The sequence below is a fragment of the Carassius gibelio genome, chromosome B16 (genome assembly GCF_023724105.1).
Source record: "Carassius gibelio isolate Cgi1373 ecotype wild population from Czech Republic chromosome B16, carGib1.2-hapl.c, whole genome shotgun sequence".
In the NCBI taxonomy this organism is placed as follows: domain Eukaryota; kingdom Metazoa; phylum Chordata; class Actinopteri; order Cypriniformes; family Cyprinidae; genus Carassius; species Carassius gibelio.
The window spans coordinates 18,125,218-18,143,607 of NC_068411.1; the positions used below are offsets into that span (position 1 = coordinate 18,125,218).

The following is an 18,390-nucleotide window of genomic DNA, read 5'->3' on the forward strand; positions in this document are numbered from 1 at the left end:
CGATCCTCGTTGTTACTATCACCTACTGGTACGCCAGCAAGCGCAGACAAAAGAAAGAAAACGGTGAGAAATTACATAGACCAACACACATTTTCTCTAGTGATTCTGAAATCAGTGCACAGATGACATTTAACAAGCACGTGTCCATGTGTTTCTTATGTAGCTGATGAAGTCTACATGAACGTCAGAGCAAACTGCAAAACATGAAGATCTTTGGACTGACATGGACAGTGGAAGACTTAACTGATATTTAATACCATAAGACATGATATGATCATAGATGATGATTTAGATTTACCATTTCTAGCTGGCTCTGCACATTTAAAACCGTGTTCATATCACAGTTGCTATGTAAATAAGACAAAATTACCATATTTTTGCCATCAAACTGAAAACTTAAAAAAATAATAATTAAACTACTGCTTAATCAAAGTATCCAAATAATGAAACTATGTTTTAAGACGTTATCAACAGCAAAAAAATGCAGTGAAAGAAAAGTACTGACACCTAGTGGATACTTCTCGCTACTATTTTCTTCAACTATAACAGAGGTGCCCAAACCTTCAAACTGGATTGAGGGGTCATGGGCCAAAAAAGTAAATGTTTATGTTATACCCAATTATACAATATTAAAGTGGATTAAATTAGATTAAAAAAAAATTGAAATTAGAAAATTAAGTTTCAATGTCTTTTTTTTAATTATTATTTTTATTTTATTATTTTTATTTTTTCTATTTTTTGGCATGCAAAACAATGGGAGCTGGTTTTGACAACTGTGCCCTAGAAAATCAATAATGGAAATCCCTCTCTTTATTAAAAACAAAAAACAGTGTGCAATTATGCATTATGATTCTATAGGTGTCAAAGAACCACAGATACAGGCAGATGTCAGAGATGTCTCTCAGTTTGTTTGCAATAGGTTTATTAGGTAATTAGTAAGATGTTATCATTTGAGTAAATGGCTGCATAGCTTCATAAGCAAAAAGTAAGCGTTCATACATCCTGCTGCACTGTTTGGCATATTTACGTTTCTATGTATATGATTTACTATTAATAAATCTCAGATCTTCATCAAAAGTGGATTTGCGAATTTATTCGGTGTACAACACAAAATTTGTTTTGCAAGTGTATATGAAATATTTGTACATGTAATTAACGTTTACTTTGTGTTCTCTTATATCTGAGGATCTTGATCTTCTCCAATCTGCTTCTAGCTGATAATTGAGCTAAAGAAGTTTAAACCACAAAATATCTGCAAAGATGTGTCCTTTGTTTTTGGCTGTATACTTTGACATTAGCATGTTATTTTTTGTGTATTGTTATAAATATGAAAAATGACTTCATTTTGGAATCTCACAGAAATTCCCGTGTCCAAAACAAGCACAAGACTGTGACTCTTCTGCTGAAGAAAAAAAAAAAAAAAGGAAGTAGAAAATGTCAATTTTCATCACATACATATCTACATTTATTTGCACTTAGGCTACTCGGTACTACTCAGAGCTACAGGAAAAACACTACCTTATCAATTTGTTTGTCTAATAAACAAGGCAGCTCTTCATGAGAAACTGAACTAAACTCTTCTGTATCACTAATTTAAAGACTAGCATCCCTTTAAAATGATAATGTGAGTAGAACAGGATATAAGTTCTGCTTTCTGCCTGTTTGGGGTTATCAGATACTAGCTTTAGTAGTCACATCCTGTGGCCTTTGACCACATTAACACCCAGGTCCCTCTGACTAGCCTCTTGCTCACATATCTAACTTACATCTAAGTGAAACTACATTTAAGGACATTTTAAAAAGCATATATTTTGAGTTGCATCTCATGTAAATCAATGGTATGCTCAGATTTAGTTTTCAATTTAACTTTTTGCTTTAAACCTAGATATAAATATTCAAATGTTGACAGGATAAAATGTAAACAAATTAAATACTGAACTAGGTTAAGTGTGTGTGTTTCTGTGAGAGAGATCGAGGGATGGCATATCAGCACATGTAGCTCCTCCCCAGTGTCCTTTGGTTCTGTTCTGATGGATGGTGATAAGTCATCAGCTCATACTCGGTGACTTTTCTACACTCAGACAATTTCCATATCATTCAGTCTCATATTTAAGGTGTTTGAGCTCCCGAGCAGTAAAGGCTTCTTGTGCACTTCACAAATCAGGTCTAAACCAACCCAGAGCAATTCTCTCCTAAACCTGCACTCATTATGAGAAGGACTGCATACATAATGATCCCCATGAATGGACTATTCGGTGAGTACAATTTAAAAGCATTCACATACTTAGTACGTTTTTAAGCTTGAATGTTTTTTTTTTGTTGTTGTTCTTCACAAATTCTCAGCATTAAAAGGATCAGTTTACTTTAGAGTCAGTAATGCTTTGGTGGGTATTTCCTGAAGGACAATTTGGGACATTTTCAGAAAAGACTTGAGCATCATTTTCACTACAAAAATCAACAAGCTACAACATGCTAATTCAATAGCTATGTAGAAAAACAAGACTACATGCACATACTATTATGTTATATATTATTATTTGATAAGTCACACACCACTGTATGAGTAGTGTTTTTTTCTGCATCATATTCTTTTTGTATGTTCTAAAAAAAAATAAGTATACCATATATTATTAAGTATGTATACTGTATAATGCCTGTAATATTATATCATGATCAGATTTTTATTTCTGGATAAACCTGCCATGAAACAAATTCAGCTGATATAAATATAAATATGCTGGTTTGACTTGTGAACACACTATTATAACATTTTCTCTTCCCTCCCTTCCGCTCTCACTTTCATCAACAGGGTTTGTTGAGGGGAATCAAGGTAATAATTCCTTGATACATATCTGAAAATCAGTTTGTTTGTTTGTTTTTTCTTGTTTTGGGATATTATAGAGTGAAAGTGCCATTGTATTTTCTGCTTCTCAGACTGCAGTTCATGTTACCAGTTTGACATTGGAGTGGCTATCGGGATCATCACTTGTGACATCATCCTCACACTCCTCATTGCTCTTTCGGTCTACTGTTTCGTTTCTCATCAGAAAAGAAGAGGCAGTTTACATACACATGCCAGATGCTGTGGGTCAGGTATGCCTGTTTGTAAGAGAAATCAAAAATGTATTATTTATTTATTATTCCGCGTGTTCCAGTCAACATGATGTAATTCTGATGTTTAAGGTAGAGCAAAAACTCAGCAGACATCAATGAGGCCAAAGACGATTGAAGTGGAATCACCTTATCAGGTAAAATGAGCAATATTAATCAACTACAAAACTAAAAACAAATTTGCATTTACAATAAATGCAACATATTTGTGTGATACGTTTGGTTAAATCTCTCAAATCATCTAAATCTTTATTTTTTTCATAATGGTTTGACAGGAACTTTATGGAGTCCAATCAGAAATATACAGTGATCTTCAGCAATATCGGAAATGAGGAGGCTATGTGACATGTATGGTTAGTTGTGGGTCTTGTGCAAACCTGAGAATATTTGTAGTTTGCATACATTTTTAAACTGTGTCACATGTGTATTTGGCATAAATAAGCTACAATAAATAATTTTAACTGGATTATCTTTTTTAATCCATGTGCTTGGACATTGTGGCATATATATAAACCATAAAAATAAATATATTTTCATAATTTGTGAAAAGGAAATGATCTTTGAGAACTTGCAGTTTTTAATATCACTGTAAAAAATAATCTTTGTCTTTTTTTTTTAAATCCAAAACCTTTGTAATCTGAATAGTTATAATTCCCTTACTCTTTATGTAGAAATAAATGTTTTGTTTTAAATGTGTGGTCTTGGATCATTTGTTTGTCTTCTTTTATAGACAGCATAGAAAGGTGGATGAAGTCACAGTCAAACATCCACTGCTTTCTTCTTCTTCTTCTTCTTCTTCTTCTTCTTCTTCTTCTTCTTCTTCTTCTTCTTCTTCTTCTTCTTCTTCTTCTTCTTCTTCTTCTTCTTCTTCTTCTTCTTCTTCTTCTTCCCTCAAGTGGTTAGGAAGTGGACCTGTTTAGAATTCACATGACAGCAGTGAATCAGGTTGATAAAACGGAAAGGGTCTGTGTAACGGTTTGCAGTTCTTTAAGACTTCCTGAATGTTATGTCCTGAGTTTTAAATCCTGATAGTATTTCTGCGTTCATATGGCCACTTTCATTATTGCTGATTCATTGCTCTGTGCATATGTAAGTCAAGTGTGATAGCCTAATAATAGAAAGAAAATCAAGAAAATAAAACTAACCTTTCGCCTGGCACAGAGAGCAATTTATTTTAGCTCTTAGTTTAAGTGTGACCACTTCCGACGTCCACAAGAGTGCACTATTATGTCAGTGTGTTACTTGTCACATTTACTGTAAGTTCTGTTTGCCTCGGATCTATCATTCGCGTCTTATTTTAAAGCTCTTTTCTGTGTAGCTTTCAGTAATCGGTGTCTCGTTTGTGACGGATATAAACCAAATAACACCGAACCAGAACCGTGAAGATAGCTTTGGAATGATTTTTAAGCAGCCTAAAAAAAAAAATACCATATGTTAGGCTAGTAAACTTTTGACAACATCCTGTATTCTGATAGGTATATAACAGTTTTAGATATTATAAACTATTGCTTCAACATGACAGTAGCAGTGAAATAGAAAACTGATGGTAAAGAAATTGTCAATGAATTTCGGAACCCACGAAGCTGCGTGCGGTAGACACGTCATTGTTTACGTACATGAGAGTAGGGCCTATGGCAAGTGTTTTCTACATCTTAACAGCTGTACGTGTGTTAAATCATTCAGCAGATTTTGTCTTCCACAAGGCTGGTATTCTCCCTCAGTCCTGCTGGATTTAGGAAAAGGCAAATACAAACTAAACTTTGAATTTAAGATTATTTTTTACAATTACAGTTTGAAATCAGTGGCATGTGCATATTTCATGATTCTGTCTTAAAGCTAGGCTATTTGTTTGTGGGACACATGGACAAACAAAGAGAGCGTTCAGATAAAACTAGGTTATGCTAATCTTTTAATAATCTTACATTAGGTTTTTAAATAGGATTTCAAACACTTAATTTTGCTTCATGTGCACTATTTACCCCAAGCCTGGCATGCTTGAAAGAAACAGCAGGAACATGTTCAGAGAAAGAAACCAATTATTTTCTGAATTTGGACTGGTTTGCTTGCTGAAGTGTTTTTTATTATATTTTAGTTTTCTGTGTAAGAAGAAATCCATTTGAGTGTTTACATGCTGATTTAAGATTTTTATTCGCATTTGAATTTGCAGTGTTAATATGTTTCCTTGCTTTTTTAAACTTCAAGGTTCCTTACTGTTTGAAATACATGAAGTACAAACTGTTCCTCTTCCTCTACTAGTTTATGCTGTTGGAATGCACTGGGCAGGACAAACAGAGGAGGAACTGGAGGAGTGTTGCATCTTTCCTGATCTTGGCAGCCAGTTATCAGCTTCAGGCTTATATAGTTTGATAATTAATCAGACTATCAAAATACATTCCTTAACTGACAACAAGCACAACAATCTTTACAACAATCTTTACGGCCTCCTTAAATTATTATTATTATTATTATTATTATTATTATTATTTGTACATTTTCTGCTCGTTGATTCATCAGTGCTGTTATGAACCCTGTTAAGTTCAAACCGTTGAATGCTTAGGATAGATTTTTGTTCTTGTGATTTTTTTGTGAGGTGTGTACTAATGTGCACGTTGGAATAGTAATCCATGAATGGTCCAGGAATGGAAACATTATCCATATAACATAAAGGAAAACAGACACTCTTGTAAATCACACTAAATCTAGTTAACACATACATACCATCTTTTTTCCATAAAGATTCTGTTCATTTTAAACTGTACACTGACTTTAAATACCAAACTGGTCCAAACCCACACTCTAACCTTTAGGGAAAAAAAAAAAAAAACATTTGAATGTGTTTTATTTATATATCAATTTCATGAATAAAGACCTCCCCATATGGGCATTTGTCAAATTTTGCTCATCTTTGCAGAGAGTCTTTTGCTAGATATATTTGGGGTAATTGTTTTTTTTCTTAAGAAATTGATTCTTTCTTCTTTTTTTTCACAAGGAGACCTTAACATTTTTTTAAAGTAACAGTAAATACATTATATTATAATGTTAATTCATGTTATTCTTTTAAACTTTGTCACAGTTTGCACAAAAAATATTAAGTAGCACAACAGTTTTCGACATTGATAACAATAAGAAATGTTTCTTGAGAACCAAATCACAGGATATCGGAATGATTTCTGAAGGATCGTGTGACACTGAAGATTAGAGTAATGGCTGCTGAAAATGATTGAATGCTTTACCATCAAAGGAATAAAATGCAGTTTATTAACATTTCACTATATACCTGTTTTTACAGTATTTGATCAAATAAATGCAACACTGGTGCACATAAGAAACTTTTAATGGCATAAAACATTTTACAGATTGTAGTGCATGTTAATCAGGATATCCCATAAATGTAATGCATTTATATAATAATTTATCGATAAACCTAACCTTCACAGTAAGATATTGACACTAAACAAACCACTATTTGGCTGATTTATAAGCCTTTAAGATAGCGGGGGCCACTACAAATCAGCTTTCAACATATCTCCCTGTATTAGTGAAGACATTGTTCAGTATTTCATATAGCCGAGTATACACACACACACACACACACACTCACACATACTCTCTCTTTTTCCTTCTTGCAACTGGCTGGAATTACAAAATAATTCTGTGACCTTTTACTAAGCACACAAGCCTTACTTAGGTTAGAAAATTAAATCTTTGTAAATCCCTCCCTGCGTAACCCAACAGTGTTAATACTGAACTGCTATTAATTCCACTTTTTTTTCATCTTGTAGTTCAAATGAATAGATTCCTGACAACGATGGCTATGTTGTCCACCATAACACATATTTTCCTGAAACTATGTTGCATTGGTAAACATGATGTAACCATTTCAGCCGCATGATTCATGTCTGCTGTGAACGTGTGATAAAAGCCTCTGAAATTTAGCAACGTGTACATCTGGAATTTTGTAAACATGTGCGGTCTAGTCACACACGTATTATTCATAAGAACTCTTATTGTGCAACTGTTAAAAACACAGTTCTGAAAAATACCAAATATTCTCAGCAATCTGATGGTGCCAGGCTGAGTGAATGTGGCGCTGTAATTAGCTTCTGCCTTGTTATCTTCCTGCCCTCCTCATTGCTACAGTATGAGGCCTGATCGGCGCTGGGAGATTGGGTGCCCTGTCAAATCAAACAAACTCTCTCTGTGTTATCGCTCGGGTGGCTGGTGTTAATAATTTTTTTGTTAAAAACGTCATGCTGATGGGAGAGGATTCACATGAACCAACACTAGCAATAAGTGCTTATTCATCTTCATTGCTTTACAGACGAAGGACAAAAGCATTTTGTGTAACTTTATGTATTCTGAAAGCTGTAATTAATTTATTTTTTGCATGAAATCATTTGCAATACCATTCAAAAGTTTGGGGAGTCAAGATCTTCTTTACAAACTTTTATTTGGTTAGGATGTTTTCAAATGCTACCAAAGTCTATTTCAAATAAATACAGTTTTTTTCTGTTCATCAAAGAATGTTGAAAGCTTATGTGAACATTGTTTTACAGTTTACACAAAAATATTAAGGAGCTATGTTTTCAACATTGATAATGATATGACACATTTCTTGTACACTAAACCATATCGTACCAATTATAACAATATTTAGCAATATTAGTGTTTTACATATTTTAGATCAAATAAATGGTGAGCAGACATCTCTAAAAACATACCAACCCAAGATTCTGATGGGTAGTATATGTATATAAGTATATGTCCTATTGAAACAGGAAGTTGTTACATATTGATAATCTCTCTCCCCCTCTTTTTTTTTAAATAGCCACAGGCTTTAGTTATGTCATAGCTAAAAAAAAAAGAAAAAGCTATTTGGTAGATGGGAGCAGATGACACAGGGGGAGGGGCATTCTTGGTCTAGAAAGCATTTGATTAGACAAAATTCTGTGTATGAGTAATCAATATACCTTTTAGTATAGTACACTTTTTTGTATAGTACACTTGCATTCCTTTTTTGTATCCTTTTTGTGTGTGTGTATTTTATTAGAATACAAATTTTATATATTTTATATATATATATATATATATATATATATATATATATATATATATATATATATAAACACACGATAAAATATTACAGGCTATATGCAGAGAAACAGAGTGAAAGGAATGTTCTTTTGGTAAATTTTAGTCATCATTATCATTATTTGCATTAAAATGACATATGAAGAAAGATGAGAGTAGCCAGAAGCTGACATCTCCATAGCAAGCTTCAGAACATGGGGGGCAAATGAAACTCTGTCAAAGTTTCTGACCCACTTATGATTTTCCTGAGCAAGTGCTGGGAAATAGATTGGATAATTTGATTCTGACTTGCCCTGGTAGTTTTCTGTCTCTGTAAGTGTGTGTATTTGTGGAGGGCACTACATTGTTCAGTGGCAGTGAGTAAAGGAGTGTTGTGTGACTGAAGTGCCAGTCAGAGTGAGCTGGGCGAATACGTGTCACATTGATGATCCTTGGCCTGTAAAAAAAAGTCAGTAACAGGGTCATCCTCTTATCTTGCCAGAACACTGGAGCTTTGCAAACTGACAGGGCCTAAGGGGCATATTCAAAGTGGTCTCTCATTTTCCTGCTTCGCTTTTATTAAAATTGTTTAAAACATCCATGATGTGCATCTTGCAATGTTAAGACTTGCAAATCTCCAAAATGAGTTCATAAAATCTACATATTTGCACTTTTTTGTGATGCAGTTTTTGAGAAAAAGCACAAATGCATTGCTCTTATGCTTTTTTTATGCTGTATACTAATTGAACTGAGGTTCTTGACTGGATGGATCCGGCAGCCCTCATTCATGGAGGTTATTAAGAGCTAGTCATAATGAGCGTCATTCACCTCCTCTGTTGCTCTGCATCATGGGGGCACATGAATGGCTCACCAGTGACTGGCCACAAATTAACCAGACAAGAAGCACAGGGAGCTGAACCGGTGGCTGTGCTCTCTAATATGAGATTAGAGCAGGATATGACACAAAAGGGAAGGATGAGTGTCAGATGCAGTGGGAAAAAAGAGCAATGGATGGATTTAAAACTTGTTCTGATTTTTGTCCAGCAGGCCATGATATCATGCCAGGAATGAATAGCTGAGGTTTTGTCATGACTCAGCATGGTGTCAGACCCAGAAACATGGCTTTCTTCAACATGTTGCACAAAGTCTTAGGCCTGTGTTGTATTTTCAGAAGTTAAAGTTAGTTTATCCATTCATATAATACATTATGAAGAAGTTCTGACTTAAATCCAGAAGCACTATGGAAGAATGTTCTTGAGAGAATGGCTTTGACTCATATGGTACAAAAGCCTTAAGTGTTCTTCGGCCAAGGAAATCCTGGAAACTGTATGTTTTTTTTTTTCTTTTCTTTTTTTTGTTTTTTTTTGATAAGATGTTTCCTGGACCAGAATGCTGTGTTTACTGGAGTAAAGGAGGAACCTTTGTTCTGGTCATTTCAAATATCTTCAGGTAACATAACTTTTTGTTTTCTTTTTTTTTTATGATTAAATTATAAATGTATTAGGGTGTTGGCCTGATCGATGACTCCTGTGGGCCTGTACAGATTGCACAGTATTAAATGCTCACTAAAACATGTAAAGCATTTTTTTTTATATAAATCAATAGAAAGGCACATTTACATATTTAAAAAATCCAATTTATTTTAGGTAAGGCTTCATGGCAATACCTTCTGTTTCTCTGAGTTTTCCTAGCTATTCTCAACAATTCCCTGAAGAATTCTCTCAAGGATATGAGGAAGGGTGTTGTACTTCCTCTTGTTCCTCTTATTGTACACAACCTAAGCAGATAAAAGTAAACTATTCTCATTTAAAAAAAAAACATTTTGTAAACCATGTGAACCAAAACCTGAAGGTCAAATTTTTATTTTATTTTATTTTATATAAGGATTAATGAATAAGAATAATGTGATACATTTCTTTCCATCATACCATCTCTCATAATTCCTTTCTAGTCAAACGGATAAGTATAAATAATTCTTTCCATTTCACTCTTCCTTTACCATGCCATTGATTGAATATATAAAGATTTTAATCTGTCTTTTACTTTCGGGAGAGAGTTCTGATTGCTGTTGGGAGTGTAATGATCCCATGTAATTAGTCTCACAATAAATTGCAATAACATGTTGCACAGCTGGGAGATGTAGCTTTGTTGCACTGGAATAATCTCCTTCCCTGGAAATGAAATACTTAGACATAAAAGTGACTGTTTTAACACTTCCTGAGAAATACTACCATCATAAGAAACTGAAATGTATCAAGTTACTAACCACCACAACTAACATCATGTTCACATTCAAATTGCATACAGAGTTTACTGAACTAATCTGTCTTATTAGTTATGATAGGTATCCTGACCACAAGTCTATAGTGCTGCATTTTGTATTTGCATTTCACATTTCATATCCCAGCAGCAAACAGGAGATCTCATCTCAAAACCCTCATCTGCAATGGAATTATAGATGGCAAAAAATCACCAGGACAGTACAGCTTATAATTCTTCTTCATTATCTTTTTCACATGAAAGTGCCATTTTAACCAAATTAAGATTATGTTATTGCATTGGATCTTATACAGCAATTTAAATTCACATTATCCATTTAAACTTCAGAGGATGAGCAGTAAATTAAAACTGGATCAGAATGAAGGGACTCGACAGCTATCAAATCAAAGAGCTGTAAATAACTTTGTAAATAACTACTCTGTTATGTGGTCTTAAGTATCTCCACTTATCTCATTGAGAGGAGATCTTAACACCGGAGCTATTTAGATCATTTTTATGGCTGTTTTTGAATTATCCGTTATGGATAGATAGTATAGTGATTTTTTTCAGCAATGAAACTTTTATTTCATGTGTCTTTAATACTAATTCATACCGCAATGCTGTTGTTGTACTATAAAAATGAAATATTTGATGATCATGTTTGCCTTTTGCTATAGCAGGTTAGAGGAGGGGCAGCAGGTCAGTGAATGGATTGCTCTCATTTTCTCTCTCTGGCATTCAGACATGATTTACTATCACCAGACCTTCTAGTTTAAACAGTCTCAGTGTTTCCATGAAAGTGAGGGGTGATGAGGGTCAGAGCCACTGATTAACCCAATCAGATTAAGATCTGATTAACCCAACAAACCCTGGCAAAGAGAAGAGATTAAGAAGATAACACCTTATTTAAGATAACACATAACAGAGTAAAGATTTAGGCTTGTTCTGACAGCTATGCAAATGTAACTTACTACTTAATATATTAAATATAAAGAGTACCGAATTAAATACTTGGTGGCAAAAAAAAAAAAAAAAACTTTGAAAGAATAAGTTCATCCAAAAATGAAAATTTCTGAATATTGACTCACCAATTTATAAAGTTATAGATGGGTTTGTCTCTTCACTGGAATAGATTTGGAGAAATGTAGCTTTACAGCAGCTCATCAATGAATGCCATCAGAATGATCTAAACATCACAATAATCCACACAACTCCATCAATTAATGTCTTATGAAGTGAAAAGCTGCATGTTTGAAAAAACTAATCCATTGTTAAGGCATTTTAATTTTAAACTGTAACAAACCACAAACCATAAATCCATAAACCATGGAAAATATTCATAGTGAAAAAGTTAGTCCTTGTTGTCTGTTTTTGCTTGTAAATGTTTGTTGATCTGTGAGCATTTTTACTAAAAACATTTGTATAATTTGTGAATTATTGTGATTTTTGGACTCTCAGTCTGGCGGCACCCATTCACTTTCAAAGATCCATTTGTGAACATGTGATCTACCATTACATTTCTCCTGTTCTGTTCTGTTCTGAAATCTGTTCTGATGAAGAAACAAACTCATCTTGGGTGGCCTGAGAGTGAGTGCATTTTCAGCAAATTTTCATTTTGGGTGAACTATTCCTTGCAGTATTGTCAGCTCAGTCCGATGGGGGAATCAGTTGTACAATATCATTTCACATCCTCTTCCTGCCTTCCACAGAAAACCTCAGCCCACTGAACAGGAAGGGCAGTTTGTTTACATGTTGTCTAAGTATTTCTGTCATAGTCCATTAAATCTTTGCACACAAGACAGCAATGTGGCCCACTACTGAGTTTGATATACAGCGTAGTAAAGCACAGAACAGCTTTATGTGGCAAAAAGGATTTGGGGATGAATGTCAATCATTGTTAGCTGCAGAGACTCTTTAAAAATAGCTATTTTATAGTTGAGTTACTTTGTGTGACCTGTGGGGGGGTTGTTTTAAAGGCATATTTGTACCATTGAGTTACACAAAATAATAACAGATTAAGATTGCATCTTAATTATTAGTCTAAACCAGCAACTTAATTTGATTAACGTTGGCTTAAATGACATGATTTTATGCTTAAATCTGAGCCAGTATCTTAAATTAGATGAGAAATGAGTTTAAATTGATCTAATTAAGACTTCTAGTTTGAAAAGCTTCAAAAAGCAGTGGTTATCATTTCTGAGCATCTGTACATCTTATCTTGGGATTGCAGTCAAGCTCTCCAGCAGATATGTAAATCCTCTCCTCTTTGGCTAAACAAAACCTCCTTAAGGCAACATTATCTCACAGATACTACCAACGGGGGATCTCAAGTCTGGGATCATGAAACAAAACACACATCAGAAACACAGAGACCACATTTTTCTTTCTTGCCATGGCCCCTTTTCTCCCTATTGATTCATATCAAATCCCTAAAGGGGCACAACAAAAACAACACAAAGGGCAAATGCATGCTTTATGAACATAAAAAGAGAGTTTTTTTTATGGTCACTACCCAGTTTTTCTTACATATTAACTCTCCGATATAACGCTGTCTACACCTGTAATATGTGGCATCATTAAAAATTATATAAGTAAGATATAATCATTAAAGTCACCAGGGAAAACAAAATATATACGCTTAGATGGGCCAAGTGACGATCTGTGGAAGAAATCCTTTCCTCTGAACATTGTAAACTCTTGGTTATTTTAATCATATTCATAAATACATGTTTACTTTTTCCCTTGGGGTGTTTTTCATCATGAAATGTTTGGATACTCTTGAAATAAATATGATGGAATCAGGAGTCAACTCCGGACAGAAAACACTCAATCACCACCAAAATAAAAATAAATAAATATATATATATATTTATAAAAACAAGTTCTATTTATCAAACCAATTGGAAGAGTTGATCTGAACTGAACACTGAAACACATTTAAAATAAAAATATATTCTCTGCATATGCACAAATAACATTTGAATAAGCTCTGTAGCAAAAATATGTTTATATGTACTTGAAGCTAAATAACAAAAAATCATGTTGATTATATCACAATCCAATGCTGAAGAACAAAACATTGCTTAAGTAAAAATATTCAGACTTTATTGAAATATGTGTCAAGGGAATACATAGCCTAATTTGCCAGTCCTCAAAATAAAATACTGTAAATGTGATCATTAAAAGGTGATGTGGAAAGGATTTCATTAAACATTCCCTTGGATGAGAATACAGCAAAGCAAATCCTTAAACACCAGGATTATCAATGCAAACAAGCTGAAGTTGTTCAATTTATAAAAGTACTGCTAACGGAAAACTCTCTTGAGAAACTGATGAAATTGCAACACTGCCTCTGTGCTTGAGGTGATTACAAATAAAGCCCACACGATCCTCCATGATGAGGCTGTTTGCCCTCTAGAGAACCTCCCTCTTTGATCCATCATCAGTTACAACTGTAATCATTCTCAGTGTCTTCCGTGCAATTTAAATGATTCTCCAGTTCCTGAATGACGGCTTCCCTTCCCATTTGATCGTTTCTCCTCTTTTCCATGATCAAATCCTCCAAACTCTGAAAGTCCAAAACGTGACTTTTCTTCTCTGACAGCTGCAGTTTCATCTTGTACGGCTGCTTCCCGATTCGTATCTCGCCTCCCGTTTTAAACTCGCGTTTGCCAAACCTGCACCAGGCAGCGAAGCATTCAGAGTTCTTCCAGCAAATGTCTCGCTCTTTCATCCCCACTTGCTCCATGGCATTCTGCACCACAACATCCGGGCTCAGCGCCTGAAACTTATACAGCTCGTTCACAATTCTGCCCCTTTTACCTTGACTGGCATCGAAAAGAAAGTCGCATTTAATCTCGTTTCTATGCAAATGAACCACCTGTTGGTCGCCGACGCATACTGCCCAGTGCGGGTACTGACCGTTAGCCACAAACTCCACCAGGTCACCGGGTTTGCACTTATTCGCCAAGTTTTCGCACGACAGGGTTCCCACTTCACCGAACCTGCTATTCCTTTCAAATATACACTCGTCGCGATAATATACCGCGCTTTCTAATTCATCGCGACAGTCGTAGTGCTTAACATCTTCCTTTTCTGTCTCATCGATGTTCTCCTCTTGCTCGTCGTCATCCGCGGAGAAAATATAAGACACGCCGATCCGTGGAGCGTCGTCTTCTAGGTCAAATCCATTAGGGTCAGCGGTGGGTAATTCATTGTAATTCAAATGGGTAAGTTTCTCCACTTGATTCCCCATAACAGAAACTCGTGTGAACAGTTTCGCGTCCCACCTGTATAGGTCGCGGAGGGATATGTTTCAAAAACGCAACACGTAATCCGGCTTTGGAGCCCAGTGCAGGTCTAAGTCCATGTCTTCTTTTTATCGGCGAATTGCTGTTAGGAATAATAGCGTGATGTGCGTTTTGGCATATCATACAGCTATCCGAAGTGTTTGCCAGCCATCAGATACTAGTGCTGAGTTTCAGTCTGTGTTCTGAACAGGTGCGTCTCACCTGCTCACTTCCTGCTGAGCCGCAGACAGGGGAAGCCCATCAGACACAGCGGGGAACCCACGGGGAGTCCTGCGGTAACGTATCGGGGAGACAAATGCACTTTTGATTTTGAGTGATTTTCTCTCTTTCCAAGTAATGGGTGCCGTCCACGGCTCTTTGAAGTTCTGGCAGAGGCAGCAACAACGCTCTGTGTGAAATAGTATTGCGCACGGTAATGTTTACACAAGGCACGGTCAGTTAAAGAGACAGAGCACATTTAGACTTGAAGCAGTACTATGTTGTTTCTTCAGCTCAGTGAGCTAAACTCCCCAATGGTCTACAATTTAAAGATAACCTTTCTGACCAGGTGCTACTATTTTATAGTCTAGGCTATATATGTGCCTGCATAAATTCGAGATGCCAGTGAATCGGTTTTTTATTAAATCGGGTTTTATTGACTTTGCGTGCCATGTGACATATCTGAACTTTGAACTATTGACATTTTCAGGCTTCATGATGATGCAATACTACGGATGTATATATACTATAAATTAGTTCTTTAAAATCTTTTTAAATATTGTACACAGGGCACGTGTGAATTATATAGGATAGAAGTAGACTAAATGATTGTACAATTAAGGTTGGAAGGTCTCCAAATAAGGTCTGAAGTTCAGTTGTTATGTTATATATGATTCAGCCACATTAGGAAACATATTTTAAGGTGGGGTTACATTACTGAAACTTCTGCAAAATCGATTAATATTGTAATAATGTTTTAAATAAAGCTACTCGAGGTCACACAGAAGTCACTTTTGAACCTAGCAGCTTTTTGTCAGTTTGACAAAGTTGTGTGACCAACATGAACCTATTGCTAAATTTGCTAACTTTTTGCCCTAATGTGAAATTCCAGATCGAGTAGATTCCTACTGAAGTGACTATTTCATCGATTAAAAAAATAAAAAAAAATCAATGAACAGTGGTAAATGTGTCACCAATGGTACATAAAGAGGCACTATAATTACAGCAACACCTTTTTGATTACTTCCTTTAACAGATGATTCACTGAGAAAGTCTTTATTTATCACATTATTACAGACATTAAATCTATATTTAAAAACAAATTAAATTAAAATCAAATAAATATATACAGAAAACATTAGATTTCTGACAGAAATTATTTTAGTTTATGATATAAGATAAATATATTATTTTAATACTATTCATATTGTTAAAATATTTTTCTGCTTCAGGGTAGATGCTATATTTAATAAATCTTGAATGAAAAACATTTGGAAAAAAATCCCTGTGACAAGAAAAATGTTCCAGGTAACTGTACATCTATTTCTCAATGCAAAATGAAATATTTCAACTACCCTGAATAAACTCCATTACTGTGTCCTTCACAATAAATACAATGGCAATATCTTCAGAGGCGTCTCCCAGGAGGTATTCAGGTGTCTGTCAACCACTGCAGTGTTTAGTCCTGTGTTGTGGATTGCCAAACAGCTAGCCTCTGGCTGTCAGTCCATAACCCCTTGTGCAGGGTCTTCTCATGCCCAGAAGCCTGCCTCAGCTCTTAATTACCTAACGTAACAGCTGGTCAGCGAGTCTGCCGTGTATCTGCTCACTCCGGTGCGGAGTTATCTGGCTGTCGCCGTGAGGCATATCAGTTACAAACCGAGCGTCCATCTGCCATCACCACATCAAAATAAATACAGCCTCCTGAAAGTCTCTTCAGGCCAAACACACCTGCCTAATATTTCAGTACTAATATAAAAACTCATTAGCATAATTTGTTTTCGAATGGTTTACACCTTTATTAAGTCAAGACGCTATATAGCAATTTATAAATTAAAGATTGTTTCAAATGCAAATAGTTTTCCAATATAAGACAAATCCAAAATCTCCTGAAAGCAGCTCTAACAAGACAACAGTGTCATCATTCAGCTCCAGTTAGTTCAGTGTTAATTTGTAAATATATTGGCTTTCAGTTCTTAAAAGTACTTTTTTAAAAGCATATTTCAGTTATATTTTCCACAATACAGTACATTTTAATATGTTGTTTTTAATAAACATTGTTCCACTGTTTAAAAAAAAAATGTTATGCAATGGAAAGGTTAGATGTTAAGGGTACCATGGAACCATCAATGCCAATGAAGAACCATTATGTGCCAAAAAATATTATGTTCTTTATCATTTTTGTGAATAATGTTTATGATTGAACTTCATGATCCAGCAATCAGTCCTCAGAGTGACATTTTCACTGAAAGCTTATATGTTATAAAGATCCACACACGCATCTCTATCCTGGTGAGTAAACAGAGGCATTTCAACTACAGTACCTGACATTTCAGTATTTGTCTGACACGGCCATGGGAATTCCTGTGTTTGGACTGTACAAAGATCTTTTTTTGTTTTTAAGTTTCTCTAACCCCCAGAGCCTGTACTCTGGCCATTTTGAATGCCAAGGCACCTTGTGTCAGTATGCCTGCGACACTGTATGAAGCTGTCTGCCACGGCTGAAGATATAAAGATAAACAGTGTTGCCTTCACACCGACTCGCTCAGTGAAAGAACTCATTATTTAGTTTCCTCAGCTGTAAAAAAAAAAGACGTCTGGAACACAACACCACTGAGAGTAAACAAAATAGGGTGAAAGTGCCACTCTAGTGGGAATGCATCTATTTTTTTTGGTTTCCAGTGGCTATGCACTGGTTACATCAGAAGAATTTTAAGCAGCTAATAGTAAGCCCCTTAAGACCCCCCTTTCTCTCTCTAGGTTTCCAAAGGCAACTGTGCTCCATCAAAGGTGTATTATTGCTGAAGGTGCACGGCGTGTCTGTTTGTGTCACACCGATGAAGCGTACCATGAAGCCTGGACTGGCTGCAGAGAGAAGAATAAAAAGAAGGCTGAAAAGATTGTCAGGTGACCAAAAAATAATTAAAAAAATGAACGTGACAGAAGTATGTCAATGGTATTGAATGCAACTCTGTTATTGCAGATTAGTCACTCTGATTTTTGTTTTACTTTAATGAATACATAGCTGCATTGTCCCATAAGTACAACGTGGGTTTGATGAAAAAATCCACTGGAGAAATGACTTATAGGTAGATTAATGATCATTAATATTCAGTGCAGTAAAACTTTCATGTTTCTACTCATAATAGCATGAGTAATGAGTATAAGGACTTATTTTATTCCAACAAGTTCTAGAATCATGAGCTGCACTGACCTCTACAGGAACATGACATTAAAGTAGTGTTTTGTAGGCCAGGGGTCTGAAAATGGTAAATAAATAAATGTATTTATTTATTCATTAGACTGTCACAATTAATTATTATGTTTACATTCACTAATTTAATATTTACTTCTAGTCAGAAACCAATACATTAATTGTATTCTTTTCTTTTATTCTTTCTTTCTTTCCTTCTTTTCATTTTTTCTTTCTTTTCAAAATTTG

At 35.1% G+C, this 18,390-nt stretch overlaps 2 protein-coding genes across 2 annotated transcripts; one reads left to right on the top strand and one right to left on the bottom strand.

Moving 5' to 3' along the window:
- Nucleotides 1–1,224: 1,224 nt before the first annotated feature.
- Nucleotides 1,225–3,800, top strand: LOC127974615 (TYRO protein tyrosine kinase-binding protein). The gene is made up of 5 exons (XM_052578008.1): nucleotides 1,225–2,255; nucleotides 2,810–2,830; nucleotides 2,935–3,093; nucleotides 3,184–3,248; nucleotides 3,387–3,800. The coding sequence occupies exons 1-5, from the start codon at nucleotides 2,210–2,212 to the stop codon at nucleotides 3,441–3,443; spliced, it is 348 nt and encodes a 115-aa protein (XP_052433968.1). The 5' UTR covers nucleotides 1,225–2,209; the 3' UTR covers nucleotides 3,444–3,800.
- A 9,723-nt stretch (nucleotides 3,801–13,523) lies between these two features.
- Nucleotides 13,524–15,308, bottom strand: LOC127974609 (protein LRATD2-like). Its single transcript, XM_052578001.1, has one exon. It carries the CDS (start codon nucleotides 14,693–14,695, stop codon nucleotides 13,883–13,885), a length of 813 nt encoding a protein of 270 aa, XP_052433961.1. The 5' UTR covers nucleotides 14,696–15,308; the 3' UTR covers nucleotides 13,524–13,882.
- Between the last annotated feature and the right edge of the window lie 3,082 nt (nucleotides 15,309–18,390).

Excerpts from the sequence above, each read along its gene's own strand:
- LOC127974615 (XM_052578008.1), top strand. The coding sequence starts at position 2,210 with ATGAGAAGGACTGCATACATAATGATCCCCATGAATGGACTATTCG. Across the intron at positions 2,256-2,809 it reads CCCCATGAATGGACTATTCG|GGTTTGTTGAGGGGAATCAA; the intron begins GTGAGTACAATT and ends TTTCATCAACAG. Across the intron at positions 2,831-2,934 it reads GTTTGTTGAGGGGAATCAAG|ACTGCAGTTCATGTTACCAG; the intron begins GTAATAATTCCT and ends TCTGCTTCTCAG.
- LOC127974609 (XM_052578001.1), bottom strand. The coding sequence starts at position 14,695 with ATGGGGAATCAAGTGGAGAAACTTACCCATTTGAATTACAATGAATTA.